The 18162-nt window shown below is 43.0% G+C and overlaps 1 protein-coding gene across 1 annotated transcript in view; it reads left to right on the forward strand.

Moving 5' to 3' along the window:
- Positions 1-18162, forward strand: part of tmtc1 (transmembrane O-mannosyltransferase targeting cadherins 1) — a 169837-nt gene that overhangs the window by 67323 nt on the left and 84352 nt on the right. The window contains exons 5-6 of the mRNA XM_059977827.1: positions 11192-11273; positions 17208-17311. Coding sequence (XP_059833810.1) covers positions 11192-11273; positions 17208-17311 — 186 coding nt within the window. The remainder of the gene's footprint in view (positions 1-11191; positions 11274-17207; positions 17312-18162) is intronic.

Genomic DNA, 18162 nt, shown 5'->3' on the forward strand with positions numbered 1-18162 from the left:
TTTATCCTGCCTGTTATTTCTTCAAAGAATTCCATTGTGTCCAAATAGAAGATGCCCATGTCCAGGGAGGGTTCACCTGCTTTCCTGGCTTATCACCCATCTTGAGACTGCAGCTTTCTTGATGGATTGACAAAAGGCTCAGTACAGCACACAAACAAGACTTTCCTGACTCCTGAATTGATGAGGAAGCTTTCTGTTTTCCACCCATTAACTTGGACTTGGGAAAACCAGAGCGTTATGTAGGAGAGAAGGGTTAGATTGATCTTGGAGTATGTTAAAATGTAGTAACAACAGCGTAGGTTGAAGGGCCTGTATTGTGCTGTTGTGTTCTATGTTATCATCTTCTTCTTTGGCTGTCCATCGATTTTGATGTTGACTGTGCTGAGAGTTTAGTCTCTGCAGACCATCCAGAAACTCTGCTGCAACACACTTTGCACAGTAATAAGACAGACGGTGTCATGCCCCCACCATACAGTCTTTCCTGGCTTCCAAATCTGATGCTAAGTGGTATACAGGAGTGTAACAGACTTAGCGGGTAAGGAAGCTGCCCCGCAGTGGCAACTAACTAGTCTAGTGATGCCATCCGTTGACCAGCACTCTGGTTCCTCCACATGCCACCAAAGATGGCTGTACAATTCACCCTTTTGGATTCATCTGCCACAGACACCATCAGACGCCCTGCTGCTGGGTCCTAGTTGGGTGCAGCCTTTGCTTGAAGAGGCATAACCTACAAAGTAGCAAAGGCATTCTTACCTCCTTGACTTAGCTAGCCATGATCCGACTACAAGATCTAGTCTAGTAGCACACCGATGGAACATCACCTTCACAGCTAGGTTAGACCTGCCAGAGAACAAATCTTCGCCGTACTTTGCTGATGTTCAGCCAGTGTCACTGCTACTAGGTGAGGCACCTAGGTGGGATTTTGTAGGAGATTCTATGTTATATCATGGCTTTAACTGCATTTAATTCCCATCCTCTTCTTTGAAATGTTGCCATAAGGTAATTAATGGCACCTGAGAGAGATGGTACATCGGTAAAGTCACATGCTGAAAGTGAGCCCTGACAATGTAGGGCTGAGCACCACACTAAAATGTCGGCCTCAAATTTTGTTTACAAATTTTCAAGAGTGTCTGTTTTCATTCTTTTAAAAAATCAACTTCAACTCTTGATCCCCGTGCTCCTGAAGTTTTCCTCGTTGCTTCCAGCCTTGACTGTTCCAATGCATCTCTGCTTGGTCATCATGAGGCAGAAGTCAGACCTTTTGCCGTTGTCCTGGGTGGTGTCCAGACTCAAACGCAGATCAATCTGCTCACTGAACTACGTTAGCTCCCAGTTAAGCAACACTTTAATCTTCTACTCGTTTCTGAGCCCTTTTCTATGTCTTTCCTTGTTTCACCACCCGCTGAGATCTTTGTACTCCTCCAATGCCTCCTTTCACTAACACTGCCAACCCTGTTTGTGCTTTTAGCACACTTCTTTGCCCCGTCCCATTTAATAAACTACTTAAAGCTTACCATCCTCCTAAGGTTCTCTGCATTAGTATCTCTATGTTGCCTTGTGTTTAATTCTCCTGTGAAAAGCTTGGGGGTTTGCTGCTTTGCCACATTCAGACGGCTAGCAGTAAAAGTTGTTCTCTGAGCTATCATCTTATTGCTCTACTCCTCCACAACTGACTGAGGTGCTTCACAAATGAGTGATACGAAAGAAAATGTGTTCTAAATTGGATTAATCTCTGTTATTACGGAGACACAAAGTTTGCCAGAATTCCACCTGCTGCTCTTAAGGAGCCCCCACTGTTCCATCAGAAATCTTCTTTTGTTTATAGAATGTCAGACAGAACCTCTACTAAGCTCCCTTTGACCAATTCTCCAGCATTCACCAGCTGGTCAAAGCACGTTTATACAGTGGAAATAAAATAGAATTAATGATGGACAGCTCGACAATGAATGCGGTTGGGATAATGCATGGATAAGCATTTGTATGGTTTTGATTAGACTCACTGGGGAGTGCAGCCTCATTTCAAAGCTTACTCCTGGCTGTGCGAGTTACTTCCCTAATCAGCAAAACATACATAGCTGTGCTCTTATGCTCCCCTAAAAATAGTTGAGAGTTGCACTTTGTTCCTGGTTATCGACCAGAGTTTCTGCATAGTTTTGCTCAAACCCAGAGAGTGAGAGTGCTGACTGATAGCTGATATTTAAGGGTTCATGAGCTGTAAGGCTCTGGCTACACAGTCCCATTGTTGCTCTCATTTCTGTTGATGACCCTCTACTGATGTTCTGATTGCATTTTGATACTTGGTGATATGTTATGCATCCTGTGGTCTTGGGTCTAAAATTCCACAGTGGTTAGTATAATACAGTAAATTCTGCTTAATTGGGCCATCAGTTAATTGTGACAGCCTCTTATTTGAAACAATGCTTCAGGAACAAAAACTAATCAGGAGTATAGCTGGGATTTCCTTTGTTTATATGGGACATTGCAGAACTTAATTGGGGCAGGAGAGTTCCTAGCTAGTGTCAGTCGTGTGCACTTGTGTGGCTGTTACACACTACACTGCTGAGAGCAAACAGTTAATAAATAGTGTCAGTTGCGTTTTTTGTTGCTGATAGTCAGTGAGAAATAAGCAGTAAGCCAATTCGAACTGTTTCAAGCATTCAGGCTTGGAGATGCCAGAAATGGCCAGGAGTGAAAATGGAACAATTTCACTACCTCAACAATTTACGAACTATGAAGAATTTTAAGGTACCAACAATCATTTTGAATGTTCAATTGAAAGTGAAGATTTGGATGATGCAATCATTAAATACATTGTATGAAGGCAGTCAATTACCTGCACTAGGTATCTGTGCTGATTTTGTTCATTTGCAATTGATCAAAAGAGCACAGCAGCATGTACTGGATAAATTCCTTTTCGGAACTACAGTTTTATAATACTGTAGTAATATTGTTAGTGTTCTAATTTGTTCCGTATTTGATTTAAATACATAATTTGTTACTGAGTTATTTGGTAGTTTGTCTTTTATACAAGGGCTGATTGATAAGTTTGTGGCCTAAGGTAGAAGGAGTCAGTTTTGGAAAACCTAGCACATTTATTTTTCACCCTTCCCTAGTGTTGCCACCATGTCCTCATGGACCTTGGGTGATAAGCCCTTGAGACTGAGGTAGCGGATGACTGAACGAAGGCCGATGTTGTCCATTTTCTCAGACAGTGCTTACTTGCAATTTTCAATTATCTGAAACAGAAATACCACAGAAGTTATTAACTTCAAACTTTCTGCATAATCACTCAAAGAGTTGAACTGCACGTGCATGTAACAAGGGCTGTATAACTCATCTCCTTCTACTTTAGGTCACAAACTTATCAATCACCCCTGCTGTGAACACTTTCCGGAGGTCTAAGATGCCGACTTCTACAAAGAAGGGATCCGTATGCTCCACAAACGCTGGACTAAGTGTGTAAATGTAGAAGGGGACTATATTGAAAAATATATGTACTAGGTTTTCTAAAATTGACTCCTTCTACCCTAGGCCACGAACTTATCAACCACCCCTCACATCTTTATTTCTTATTTCTAACCTTGAATCCTGAAAAATTCTCTTGAGTTTCTCATCCAACTACTGCCGCTTGTTGGCAGCCTCCTCTGCCACCTTGTGTTTGACCTCCTCTGCTACCTCACTACCACTGTTCTTGACCTCTCTGTTACCCCTTGTCTTGCTAAACAATACTGGATGTTTAGTGATGTGTGCCTACTAAAGATGAGGAAGGTCGTACCCTGGCCACCAAGCACATTCATCTGCTGCTTCACCGCCGGAGGTGGAAGCTTGACATCCGGTTAAACGCAGTTAGCTTGCACCTCAGTATCTTCTCCCATCCCTGTTTCACTGTTGTCCCCATCAGCAGCTCAGCTCAGCTAATTCCAGCTGATTATCCATGTGATTCCTTGGCTCGTCCTCCTACCTGCATGATTGTTCCTGCACCCTCCCTTGACCACTTTGACTGTGAGCTCACTCAGGCCTGCTGACCTGCCCTTCTCACCCGAGCCCTACACACTGTTCATTCTGTTCTTTGTTGACCTGTGTCAGCTAAGAGCAGGCATTTCTGCAAGTTTAATATTCCTATTCCTCTTTTCAGATCATCACCTACCCTCACTTCAGCCTTCACACCTCAGCATTTCTGCATTTCAAATCTTGACCTCCTTCAGTTTAATTTCCCCAAATACCAGTGCTTAACCTTTGGCATTCTTCACTGCCCTCCCTGGGTCTTGGCCTGAAACATTGACTGTTTGTTCCTCTCCGTTGATGCTGCCTTACCGCTGAGTTTCTCCAGCATTTTGTATGTGCTGCTCATTCTGGTGTAGTCTGAGAGAACTCCCTTTACAATTGAATTCTGGAAGAGCTCCAACTCCAGCAATGCCAGTTCAGCCCATCAGTCATACAGAGACAGAAACTAAATTGTGACAAAGAAGGAATGAAGCACGTGCATTTATTGAAAACCTTTGCTGCCCTGAGCTTATCCTGCAGCGTTTTTCTGACAATTAAAAGCTTAAAGGATATGGCAATGAATTTTCTGTGCAGCAAGATGGTAATCACTTGGTATTTTCTTGTCTTGGTCATTGATTTTAGTTGAGGGGAGTTGGGCTGTAATCAACCAATCGCACCTGGTTTTTAGAAGCAATACCTGTTGGTAATTGCTTGCTGTTTGGATTGGAAACTGGCCAGGACTATCAGATTACTGCTTCTTCAGACCTTAAACCCTTCTACCTATCGCCTCCCAGCTTCTCAATTCATCACCTGTCCCCTCCCCCCCAACCTGGCTTCATTTTTCACCTTCCAGCTTTTACTCCTTCGCTATCCCACCACCCATCTTCGTATTCTGGTTTCTTCCTCCTTCCTTTCCAGTTCCGATGAAGGGTCTTGGCCTGAATCTACTCCTCATAGATGCTGCAAGACCTATGGAGGTCATCCAGCACTTTGTGTGTGTTAATCATGCTTTGTAACCTTGAGCTGGAAAGGTAGTGACTGCCACCAGGTCACCCTGCCCTGGAATTGCCAGTGGTTAACATAGGGACATAGAAGTAGCAGCAGGAGTAGGCCATATGATCTCTTGTTTCACTTGCCATTTGGTAAGATCATTTTTCTGCAGTAACCTCATCCATAAAGTTATTGCCCTCGGCCTTGAGCTTGTTCAATGGCTCTCTTAGAGAGCGACAAATAAAGAAGATGCTGGAGAACCTTGGTGGGTCAAGCCCCATCCACAGAGGCAGACCGATGATCGACATTTTGAGAGCGTGGCTCGGGAGTTCTTGATGCAGAGTCCCTTTTCCTCCAACGGATGCCGCCTGACCTGCTGAATTCTTCTAGCTATTTGCTTATTACCCCAGATTCCAGCATCTGCAGTCTCTTGTGTCCATAGATTCATGATCCTTTGGGTGAAGGGCTTTCTTCTCATCCCAGTCCTGAATGGATGATATCTTGAGTCTGTGACCCTGGTTCTCCTCAGCCAGGCGTTGAATCTGCTGTCAAACCCCATAAGATTATTTTTAATGTGATCACCCCTGATTTTTCTATGGACTATATTTTGCCAGTTACCTTAATCTTCCATATCCCTCACGTGCCTCCTTTCATCTCTTGACCATCTTAAGAACTTGTCTGGTGAGTCCTTTAAGCACCCCATTTATTGCAAGCAAATCCTTACCTCAGTAGGGAGACCACACTTGGAGGCAATATTCCAGTTGCGCTAAAAGCAGGTTTTTTTCCAGTGGGGTTGGGTGAGACAAGAATTAGAGGTCATAGATTAAGGGAAAAAGGTGAAATATTTAAGAGGAACCTGGGAGGGGGACTTCTTTACTCAGAGGGTGGTGTGAGCGTGGAACAAGCTATTATTGGAAGTGGGGAATGGGGATGTTCGATTTCAACATTTGAGAGACATTTGGATAAGTACGTGGAAGGCAGGAGTATGGAGGGCACTGGTGCAGGTCGATGGGACTGTGCAGAATAATGGTTCAGCATAGACTAGATGGGCAGAAGGGCCTGCTTCTGTGCTGTACTGCTCTATGACTCCAGAACTAAAAAATGTCTCATGCCTGAATTGTTAGAGTGGCCTCAACCTTTGAGTTGAGGAGTACATATTTACTGGGAGATGAGAATTAAACTCTCCTGCACAGATGAGACTTTGGTTCTTGCTCTACCTCCAAGGAGGCACCTCGTATAGTGTGTGCACCCTCAGCTAAATGAGCTGGCAGCCATGTAAAGCTTTTGGATTTAGTTGCTCATCTACTGTGGCCACATTGACAGGTTTTATTTGTTCAGTCCTGGCTGCCTGTTCTCTGCTTCTGAAGCTGTTGGATCTTCTCTCTGTAACCCGGGGTTTCCTGAACTTTTTTTATGCCATGGACCCCTACCATTAACTGAGGGGTCCTTAGACTCTAATTTGGGAACGCCTGTTCTAAATGTCTCCCTTGCACGTCTCCCTCTTTCCTTAAGAAACTACTTGCTGCATACTCCTTCCAGCAAGTCTTTAGTGATAGGTGTCATGTAGCCAGGAACAGGCTCGTTGATCCTTTATATCTATTCCAACTTCAGTTACCTATCTATCTGAATCACATTTGCTATCACTTGCTCTCTAGTCTGCTTTGCCTTGGTGATCCAAATGTTTGTGCTGATGATTTTTAAATGTTATGACAGTACTTATCTCCACCACAGGCCTTGCATTTAGGATGCACATTCCAGATTGCAGTAGCCTCTTGGTGAAAAAAAAATCTTCCACTGATCAGTGCTAACTCTCTTTTACTCTTCACCTTAAGCCTATGCCCTCCGTTATTAGACTTGTTGACCACAGAGAAAGCTCCCCACTGTCTACTCCATCAAAGCTTCTCATAATTTTGTATACCTCTGAAAGCTTTCTCCTCTGCTCTGAGGAATGATCTAGAGACTGAAAGGGTTAAAGGTATGGGGAGCGTTTGAGGGCTCTAGGTCAATTTTCACTGGAGTTTAGAAGAATGGGGGAAGGTGATCTCATTGAAGCCTTGTGAATATTGCAAGGCCTACAGAGTGGACATGGAGAGGATGTCTCCTATTGTGTGAGGGCACAGCCTCAGAATAGAAGGATATCCCTTTAGAACAGAGATGAGGTGGAATTTGAAGAGCAAACATGAGGAAATCTGCAGATGCTGGAAATTCAAACAACAACACACACAAAATGCTGGTGGAACACAGCAGGCCAGGCAGCATCTATAGGAGAAGCGCTGTTGACGTTTCAGGCCGAGACCCTTCGTCAGGACCGAAGGGTCTCAGCCCAAAACGTCGACAGTGCTTCTCCCTAAAGATGCTGCCTGGCCTGCTGTGTTCCACCAGCATTTTGTGTGTGTTGTTGAGGTGGAATTTGTTTAGCCAGAGTGTGGTGAATCTGTGGAATTCATTGTCACAGACAGCTGTAGAGGCCAAGTCATTGGGTATATTTAAAACGGAGGTTGATAGATTCTAGGTTAGTCAGGGCATCAAAGGTTACAGGGAGGAAGCAGAAGAATGGGGTTGAGAGGGGTAATAAAACAGCTATGATGGAATGTCAGAGCAGACTCAGTGCCTCGAATGGCTTAATTCTGTTCCGATTGTCTAATGGCTTTTTGGTCTTGTTTCGGTATCGGAGAAGCACTATTTAAATGTAATTACATTGCATTCACATCGGCCTTGGATGGAAGTAGTGGAATTAACAAATGGGCTATAAAAGTGAACATGTTGATTCAGCCGATTTAAACTGATAACCATCAGCAAGATGACGACAGTTGAATAATCTGGCCTTGTGGGCTTCTACTCTTCATTAGCCGGGTCAGTAAAGGAAGTTGAATCAATTCTGGTTTAATTGGCTTCTTACCACTTATTGATATTGTAACTTGTAACCTTGAAGCTTTGGCTTAGGGAAGCATAAATCACACTGCTGCTCTGCACTGATCCCCATTGGGCTCCGACAAAGAGGACTGACCTGGCTGTGACGTCTCTTACATTGCGATAGCTTGATACTATCCACTTTTCATGCCAGCAAAGTTATCAGAAGGAGTTGGTGCTAATACCTGACTGAAAGCCATTCTGATAGAAACACAGAAAATAGGTGCAGGAGTAGGCCATTTGGCCTTTCCAGCCTGCACCACCATTCAGTATAATCATGGCTGATCATCCAACTCAGAACCCTGTACCTGCTTTCTCTCCGTACTCCCGATCCCTTTAGCCACAAGGGCCATATCTAACTTCCTCTTAAATATAGCCAATGAACCAGCCTCAACTGTTTCCTGTGGCAGAGAATTCCACAGATGTAACCCTGGTTCTTAATGCTGCCTCACTCACTGCATCTGTGCTGCAATACTTTCTGCACAGTTTGCAAAATTGTATTCTAGTGCGGAAACCGATTGAAGGAAATTATCTACTGCTGTGGGCAAAATTCCACTGATGAGGCTTTCCCTTGGGCATTATCTATTTCAAACATAGGTATATGGCTCAGATTTAATGAATTTATCTTCAGATGAGAAAGGATCTAGTGCTTTCCCGGCAATTATGACACATTAACTCTTCTCGGTCTTCCAGCTGGGTCTACATGTCAATTTTAACAAATGCATCTTCATCATGTATGATGCTTATTCTAGACTGGTGGTATAACAAGACCTTAAGACATAGGAACAGAGTTAGGCCATCTAGCCCATTGAGTCTGCCCCAACATTCAATCATGCCTGATCCTTTTTCACCTCCTCAACCCACTCCTCAGCTTTTTTCCCCATAACCTTTGATGCCATGGGATTCAAGAACCTATCAAGCTCTGACTTAAATACACCCCATGACCTAGTCTCCACAGCTGCCTGTGGTAACAAATTCCATGAATTTACCACCTTCTGGCTAAAGAATTTTCTCCGCATCTCTGTTTTAATTTGACACCCTTCTATCCTGAGGCTGTACCTTCTTGTCCTAGACTCCCCCACCATGGGAAACATCATTTCCACATCTACTCTGTCTAGGCCTTTCAACATGCGAAAAGTTCCAACGAGGTTCCTCCTCCCTCCCCCCCAAATTCCAGCAAGTTCAGACCCAGAGCCATGAAACATACCTCATATGATAACCCTTTCATTCCCGGAATCATCCTTGTGAACCTCCTCTGAACCCTCACCAGTGCCAGCACATCTTTTCTTAGATGAGGTATATATACAGTATATATTCAGCTCCCATCATCCATCACTCTTGATTGGTTAGTCCTCAACCAATCAGGTTTCTGCTGTCCCACCTCATTTTAAATCATACTCTAGTTCTTATAGAGAGACCTTTGTCTTTATTGACATTCTTATTCTCTAGTCTTATTTCAATGTCTCCCTTCACCAGGTGGTCCCAAATGCCATTGCCATAGCGCAGTTAATTCTGTGCTGTCGAAGTCAATCCTGCGGTCATTGCGTACGCAATGTTCTGCTATCACTGATTTCTCCAAATAACCCAAACAGGTACACATCCTGTGCTCCTTAATGGGGGTTTCCACCGTGAGCCCAGTCTGGCTGATATACCCTGCTCCGTATTCAAAGGGAATCCTGTAAATGGCTGCTCTCCTGAGTCCCAGGTCATCTTTGACCCACCCACTTAAACTGGGATTTGATCTTCCTTCCAGGTTTGTTAGTTATCCATATTTCTTCAGGATCCAGACTGAGTGCACAGCGGAAACCCAAATCCATTTGTATTACCCAGATACTCTAGAGACTGGTTTCAGAGAAATTGTGTTGCCATTTCCTTCTCTTCCACTCCTGCTTTGAAAATACTGATACTCATTGAAATAGTGTATTTAATATTGCATTAATATTTGAGTAATTTTGTGACTATATTGTTTAATTAAGCATTCTGTTTACATAATGGATCACGGGTTATATGTAAGAAGTACTTGAAGAATGTACATCACTACGCCACCAGGCCATATGTGAACCCTTCACTAAAGAAAAACTGAGAAGGCAGGTTATCTCAGGCTCCTGTGTTTTTCTTTCAATTATTTCTGGAGTTAAAAAAACAGAAGAATTGACATCCAGCAATTCATTCCTGAGAGGTACAGGTCATGTGTGACCCTCACTCCATGTGTCAGTTCTACTTTAACGGTGACAGAACTCACCCCTGCCCAACTGAGTTGAAGTCCCACTCCAAAATCATTTTTGGGAAAGGAGATACTGAACATAAGTCCCATAAACCCTCACACCTGGACGTTTGAAATCTATTTTGAACAAGGAAACGTGTTTGTTCTTTGTATCCTGGGCAGTGTCTGATCCATGTTAACGTAGATTAACGTTAATGGAGGAATTTAAGGTGGAGGGTTATATGGGAGGCAGGGTTTAAGGGTCAGCACAACATTGTGGGCCAAATGGCCTGTACTGTGCTGTGTTGTTCTTTGTTCTATGTGTCCCCATGCCTGGAAGTGTTTGTCAGCTTACTGATTTGCTCTTTCTAAGTACAGAGTCTGTTGAGACGGGTCACTGTCAGATACTGCAGTGGCGATGCGGTAGTGTTGGGGGTTAGAGTGATGCTACTACTGTCCCAGCTCAAAGGTCGGTGTTCAATTCCCACAGCTGCTTGTCTCTCAGTGACCATGTGTGTTCCCTCGTCGTAGGTGGAGGAAAACTGACTAATGAATGGTTAGGGCTAGTGAAGTGTGGGCATACTGTGTTGGCTCTGAAACTGTGGCCCAGTACAATCCTCGGTGACTTGATTTCATGCAGACCATGCATTTCACTCTCTTTCGAAGCACATGGGGCAAACCTAATCTCTAAGTAGATTTTCGCAATCTCGCTGACATCTAATCCATTATCCTCTGTGCACTTTTAAACCTTGGCAGATTTTTCCACTGTGCAGAGGTACCAAAATATGCTCTGATCTTGCCCTTGTTGGCATAGATTAGAGTGTTGTTGATAGAGATTAGAAACCAGAACCCTGGCTGACACTCCCCTACACCTAGCACAAAGTTAGTCAGCAGAGACTCCAAGTACAACAACAGTGAAATCAGCCCAGTGAGTGCAGAATGTGGCATCCCTGTGAAATACAAGAAGATCTATTTGGGTTATTTCCTCAGGTGGAGTCCTGGCTTTGAGTTTAACGTCCACCCAAAGAGATTCTCACCCAGCTGAGTGTTTTGTCGGGCATCTAGGCATCTTTGTTTATTAAAAATTATCTTTTTCAATTTCAGAAACCTCTCTACTGACAGAATCAAAGGACTCCATAAAGTCTCTGCACCATACCTAAAGAGAGCAGTTATTGTAACTCTGTATGTAAGTACATGAGAAAGCATTGATAATATTAGAGCTGATAGCAAATTAAAGACTTTGACTTGCTTTGACCTCCTCCTTATTTTAATTCAAACTTCACCAAAGTCAAATTAAATTTATCGTCAAAGTACATGTATGTATGTCACCATATACCACCTTGAGATTCATTTCTTGCAGGCACTTACCAGAAAGTAAGGAAAAACAATAGAATTTATTAAAACTATACATAACCAAAGACTGACAACCAATTAATGTTCAAAAGAAGACAAATTGTGCCAAGAAAGTAAATAAATAATACTGAGAACATGAGTTGTGCAATCTTGGAAGTGAGCCTGTTGGTTGTGGAAGCAGTTCAGAGTAGAGGTGAGTGAAGGCTCAGGATCCTGATGGTTGTAGGGTACAACCTGGTGGCGTGGGACCTAATGCTGTTATACCTCCTGCCCATTGGTAGTAGCAAGAAGACAGCATGGTCTGGATGGTGGGGGTCCTTGAAGATGGCTGCTGCTTTCTGGTGACAGTACTCTTCATAGATATGCTCAGTGATGGGGAGGGCTTTGCCTGTGACAAACTGGGCTGTATCCACCATTTTTGTAGTCCTTTCTGTTCCTGGAGATTGGTATTTCCATACCAGGCTGTGATGCAGCCAGTCAGAATACTCTCTATTATGCATCTATAAAACATTCATCAACTTAAATCAGAAGGGAAAAGGGATGCACAAATTTCTTGAGAGCAGTTTGGTTCTGATTTTCAGAGAGTAATGCTTTCATGTTGTAATAGATAAATCAGCTCTGTGCCTGTGCTACATTCTCATAACCTGACAGGTCTAATTTTCAACTTCGGCTCAGCTAAGACTTTGTTCCTGTCCTGCCCTGCTGGTGAATCTGAACTGAACATTTTACCTAGCAAAGGATCAGGGGAGTGTGAGTTCAGTCTTTGAACCCATTTCTGTTTGACAGCTCCTCTATAATCCCAGTACTCCTTCCTCATCTTTGCTACATGTGGTCGATAGCTATCTCATCAAAGTGATGGACTCAGAATGGCTTTCTTCTACTCTTTGTTGGAAAAAACTCATTTTTATCCTCTTGTTCCTAGTAAAAATCTTCTGTGCTACTGTAAAACCACTTTGTATTTCTACCACTGCTGTCCACACTACCACCAAAAAGTAAATAACCACTCGTGCTTTCTCAGATGTGTGTGCCACTTCCATCTTGCTGATGATTTCTCTCAGCTCACTGTCAGTGTGTAGGTAAAACTTGCTCCATGGATTTGTTGGTGCAATTCCTGTGTTACTGTCGACGCCTTAACGCGCTTGAAGATGACAAAGCCAGTGCTCTCTTTAATGTTTTAAATATCTCCACACTTCACTGCACTCCATGCTATGAATCCAGTAATTATTCATGGGATGATTCTTGTCATATGATTCAATTCCTCACCTTCTGTTTACCCTTCCTGTCCCTGCTTGCACACTGCTGACAGGTTGTTTTATCATGGGCACGTCAGACTTGATCTCACCCATGTCCTCTGTTTCTGGTTACTTAAGCAGAGAGTAAATATGTTTATCTTTCACTTAGCCTATGGTAGGGAACCTCTGGAATTATCTTTCCAGGAAGGCTGTGGAGCCTTTGTCACTTAGTATACTTTAGATGGAGATTAATGTATTTTTCAAACATGAAACATCAAATAGTACAGCAGGGGAACAGGGCTTTTGACCCACGGTGCCTGTGCCAACCATGATACCAATTTAAATTACATTTCTGCCAGCATATGGTTATATTGATATCATGTCTGTAATAGCAACATGATCACTGTTTAGCATGGAGGGTATTAAGGGACAGGAGACTATTGACTTTCTTGAGAAGCAGGGTGGGTACAAGGGGCTAAATTGGACTATTTGTGGCTCTGTTTCCTGTGTTTCTTTCTGTGTATTGAGCGACTCACTACATACTTTGGATTGTCCTTGGATTATAGGGATGTGCACCTTCTCCGGTTCCAAAATATTCCAAGAATATGATACTGAAATCAGTGCAGTTACTGTGAAGCAAAAGTGGCAGCTTGTCCTGGGACGCTACATGGGTGCAGGATAGGACAGCTGACTTCTCTGACTGTGCCAGAACCCGGTACCTCCCAAAGTTACAGTTGCTCAGCAACTCACACTCAAGCAAAATATTCTCATAGATCTTAGAGCAGAACTGCACTGACAGGCCATTCAACTCATGATGTTGTGCCGATCTTGATGCCACTCTGTGCTAAATGTTTTTCACTCATATCCCTCCATTTCATTCATATTTATGTGCCCATTTCAAAAACCCCTCAAACTGCCTCAAACTGTCTGCTTCCACTACTACCATGGTAACTTATTCAGGTGCTATCTACTCCTTAAAAAATCTTGTCCCTCATGCACCTTTAAACTCCCCCTCCTCAAAAGCATGTCATCTGGTATTTGTCATTTCTACTCTGTGGAACAGATTCTGACAATCTACACTATCTATGCCTCTTATAATTTCAAAAACCTCTATCAGGCCCCCCCTCAGCTACTAATGTTCCATGGAGAAGAACCAAAGTTTGTCCAGTCTTCTCTTATTGCTCACACCTTTGGTCTAGGCAGCATGCTGGTAAGCTACTTCTGCACCATTTCCAAAGTCTTCACATCCTTTCAGTAATGGAGAGATCAGAAATGCTCTCAACACAGTCTGAGTAAAGTTTTATATAGCTGCATTATGACTTAATTACTCTTATCCCAACCAATGAAGGCAAGCATTCTATATGCTGGCTTCTCTCATCAAGGGAACCTTTTAAGCTAATGTTCATTTCAACTAATGTTTGTGGCTAAAGCCTTGGAGAAATCCCAAGGCTCCATTCACTTATTTTACAAGCAGTTATACAGAAAGAGGGCATTTGACCCATCAGGTGTAAGGTCACTCCCGTAGGGCAGTCCAATCAGTCAAACTTCCCTGGTCCTTCACGTTGGATCTTGAATTTGCAGATTATACTCTCAAATTTCTACTCAACTCACATTTGAAATTCTGCCACCCTGCAAGCTATAAATTCCAATTAATGCTGCTTCTTGAGTGAAACAACTTTCTATCACTGTCTCTTGTATCTTTAGGCAATTATTACAGATCTGTCTCCCTCATCCTTGAACCATTTGCGAATATGACCACTTCTTTCTCTCTGCCTATCTAAACCAGCCCCATGGTTCTATACACCTCCAACAGATCTTTCAACTTAATCACTGGACCCATTCTTGTAATTTTTTTCTGTGCCCTTTCTTAAAACGCAAAAGGCAGAAGTAGGAGAATTTACAAAGGCGTCCTTGCTTGGGTTGGGGTTAGGTTTGAGAAACTGGTGTGTTTCCAAAGCAACTAGTGGGAGTCAATTTCAGGTAAACTAATTTGAGTCCGTTATTATAAATTAGTTCTTGTAGTGTTATTATCAACGGAATTCCATGGTGTGGCTGATTTTCATTGATGATGAAGATGGAGAGTCAGTAACTTTAAATTCCTGGGTGTTAACATCTTGGATGACCTGTCCTGGTCTCAACTTACTGATGCAAACACAAAGAAGCCATGCTGGCACCTCTACTTTCTGAGAAGCTTTAAGATATTTGGCATGTCACCAAATAGTCTCAGAAACTTCACAGATGGTTGTAGAATAAGACAGGTGCAGCCTGGTCCATCACATGAGGTGCTACCTCAGGAAAGCATCATCTAACATGAAGGAACCCCACCATCTGGGCCATTCTACCTTCTCATTGATACTATCAGGCAGGAGGGACTGAGGCCTGAAATCCTATAGCACTGGGTTCAGGAACAGCCTCTTTCCTATAAACATCAGGTACTTGAAACAATCTGCGTATCCTGGAGCCTATCTCAGTGGTGAAGTATTGTTGACAATCTCTTTGCAGTACAGTGGTGTGTGGTGTTTTTGCACAAATGTCTTGTTTGTGCACAGCATTTTGTTTTCTCTCTCTCTTCAGTGTATTTATGTATAGCTACTATATGCAGTAATTTATTGTGTTATCTACCTAAGTTCCTGTGATGCTGCTGTAAACATGTTTTTCGTTATACCAGTATTTCATTGTACTTCTGCACAAGACAATAAGCTCCATTTCATTTGATGGTGAGAACTGTGGGTAAGCCTGTAGAGCAGAATTAAGCCGTTCAGCTCAATGAATCTGGGCCAGATTAGGATGCCATTAAAAGTTGTGGCCAATTTGTGACCAGCCTTTGTTCGTGGGTGTTAGCTCCTTTCCTGATGGAGGCAAGTTGAAACCCACTTATTTTCAACTGGAATTGTGTTTCCATTTCCTTTCTTTCTCTACCTTACTTCTTGAAGATGTTTCCTCTTTGCTGGACTTCTGCTCTCCTCCACATTTCACATTTTCTGTTCAAGCCGAGACCATGTGCATCATGATTCAATTTAACCATGGGTTACAGAGCCCACTGTTCTACCCTCTCCCATTGTGCTGTGCAAAAGAAAAATGTTTGTAAAATGATGAGAGCCATTTTCTCCCTCTTGATGGGAAACACTGAGGTGAATTATGACTGTTGCATCTGCATGTGGCAGTTGGAACATTCCAACTCTATACAGGCCAAAGATCTGATTTGTGACTCTCCTTAATGCTGTGAAGAGGATATTTCCTGTGGTGGTGTAATCCAAGACCAGAGGATATAGCCTCAGGATGGAGGGACATCCTTTTAGAATGGAGGTGAGGGGAAATTTCTTTGACCAGAGAGTGATGAATCTGTGGAATTTGTCGCCACAGGTGGCTGTGGAGGCCAAGTCATCGGGTATACTTAAGGCAGAGGTTACTGCGTTCTTGATTAGTCAGGGCGTGAAGGGATATGGGGAGAAGGCAGGAGATTGGGGCTGAGAGGGAAAATGGATCAGCCGTGATGAAATGATGGAGGAGATTCGATGGGCCAATGGGTCAATTCTGCTGCTATATCTTATGGTCTTAACCCATTGCAATGAAATGTTCAGTGGGCCATGAACAATTGAACAAACTTTGTGTGAATCTGTGAGTTGTCTTCTTCGGCCAGCAAATGGATTCATCTATTCTGATCGGAGGATTGAATTTCGTTCTGGTCTGCCGATAAACCTGAAATGAATTGAGTTTGAGAAAACAAGAAGGTCTTGAACCTCCTGGATGGAGGATAGCTAGTATATTGAAGTGAGAGGGCGGGATGAGAATCTAGAAGCCCGTCACCCTCCAGTGTCTTTCTGCCTTCTAGCTATGTTTTATTTCTGCCTAACAATACCATAGTGTGTCTCACCCCTCCTTCTCAGTTCTGCTGCCTTGCCTTCACTTTCAGTTGTGCTGCAGGGTCACGACCTGAAATGTTGACCACTCCTTTGCTTTCCCAGATGCCACTTGATCTGCTGCGTTCCTCTAGCAGTTTATAAATTTGCTGCTTATATTTAATTCCTGTATGGAGAAGAACCCTTGCAGGAAGCAGGCTTGTAGCATCCATTTCATGCTGTTCACAGTACCAGGACAGCCCCAGTATACTACCAATGTATAAACTACCACTGCCAATAAATTACTCTAGACCTGAACCACTATCGCTGCAGCAAATCCGGATGGACAGCACCATCCCACAGATTGTAAGGCATCAGACATTTACTGTACAACCAAACAAGCACAGACTGGGCTTGCAAATTGAAAAGCTTTTCAGCCCCCTGAATTTTCTTAGGGATGTCGATGAGGAGTAAACAGGATGTGCAGTGGAAGGATCAGTGTCTCATCCGGTGATGGCGGTGGACAGTAGCGCTTTCTTTGTGTCATCCTGGATTATGTGCAATGCTGGAGTCGTGACCAGCAATGGCAGTGATTTGCAAGTCCAGGAAATGTAATGTAGCTTGCACTGTGCTTCTTGTTGGATGTTGCCCAGTGTGAGTTGTGCCAACAATAACTATCATTTCTTTTTCTCCTAGGTGCTCCTCATTCTGTTTTTCCGAGTATGGATCATGGCTGGCTCCATGCCCAACTTCTCAGAGCAGGACAACCCAGCTTCTTTCTCCCCTTACCTCCTCACCAGGTACTGTGCCACCTTCCACTCATGTGTAAGGCCTTTATTTCTTCAAAAGTTCCACATCAGAGAACAGGTTGCTACCTTAGGGGCATTCTCAATGGAAATTGTGCATGCCCTTTCATATTCCCCCTCAATTTCCATATAAACTCTTGCAACCCTCAAAATGAAAAATTTGCCATGAATCATTGCAAGCAAGCATGTTTTAAAATATGATTATATTTAAATTTTGCTCTTAAGTACATTTCTTGTGATGCTTAAGAATGATGGCCCAATGTAGTTTGATCAATGCATTCAGAAATTTTTAATAATATGCCAGTCAACTCCTCCTGACGAACTATCCTCGTTAGATTTTGGTGAAATAAATTACACTAAAGGCTTTTTAGACCATTGTCTTTGATCCAAATGTTGACTTTAAATTTTAGTGTCTCCCTGAAGGTTTGCAAATGAATGCAATTAATGGAGGCTTGGTGCATAATAGGTGATCCAGAGCCTAGAAATAACGATCTTCATTAGTTTTGAGAGTTCTTTCTAAAAGTGCAGCATAGTTGAGTAGATTGACACCCAGTTTTTCAAACTGAATGAATGAAAAATACAGCACATGATGGAAATTTGAAATTAAAACTGACTGCTCAGTGGTACTGATACCATATGCGCAGAGAGAAACTGATCTTGCATGGTCAGTGACCTTTTATCATGACTTTTTTTGATGGAAGGAAATTGACCTGAAGGGGTCTCTCTTCTATAGATGATGCCTGATTGTTATAGACATTCTGAAAACTTGAGTGATCTTGACAGCTGGTTAAGCTGGAGACATGGTTCAGTCAGGTCTTACTGTCTGCAGCTCTTTCGTGGGTAGG

The sequence above is a fragment of the Hypanus sabinus genome, chromosome 8 (genome assembly GCF_030144855.1).
Source record: "Hypanus sabinus isolate sHypSab1 chromosome 8, sHypSab1.hap1, whole genome shotgun sequence".
Classification (NCBI taxonomy): Eukaryota; Metazoa; Chordata; class Chondrichthyes; order Myliobatiformes; family Dasyatidae; genus Hypanus; species Hypanus sabinus.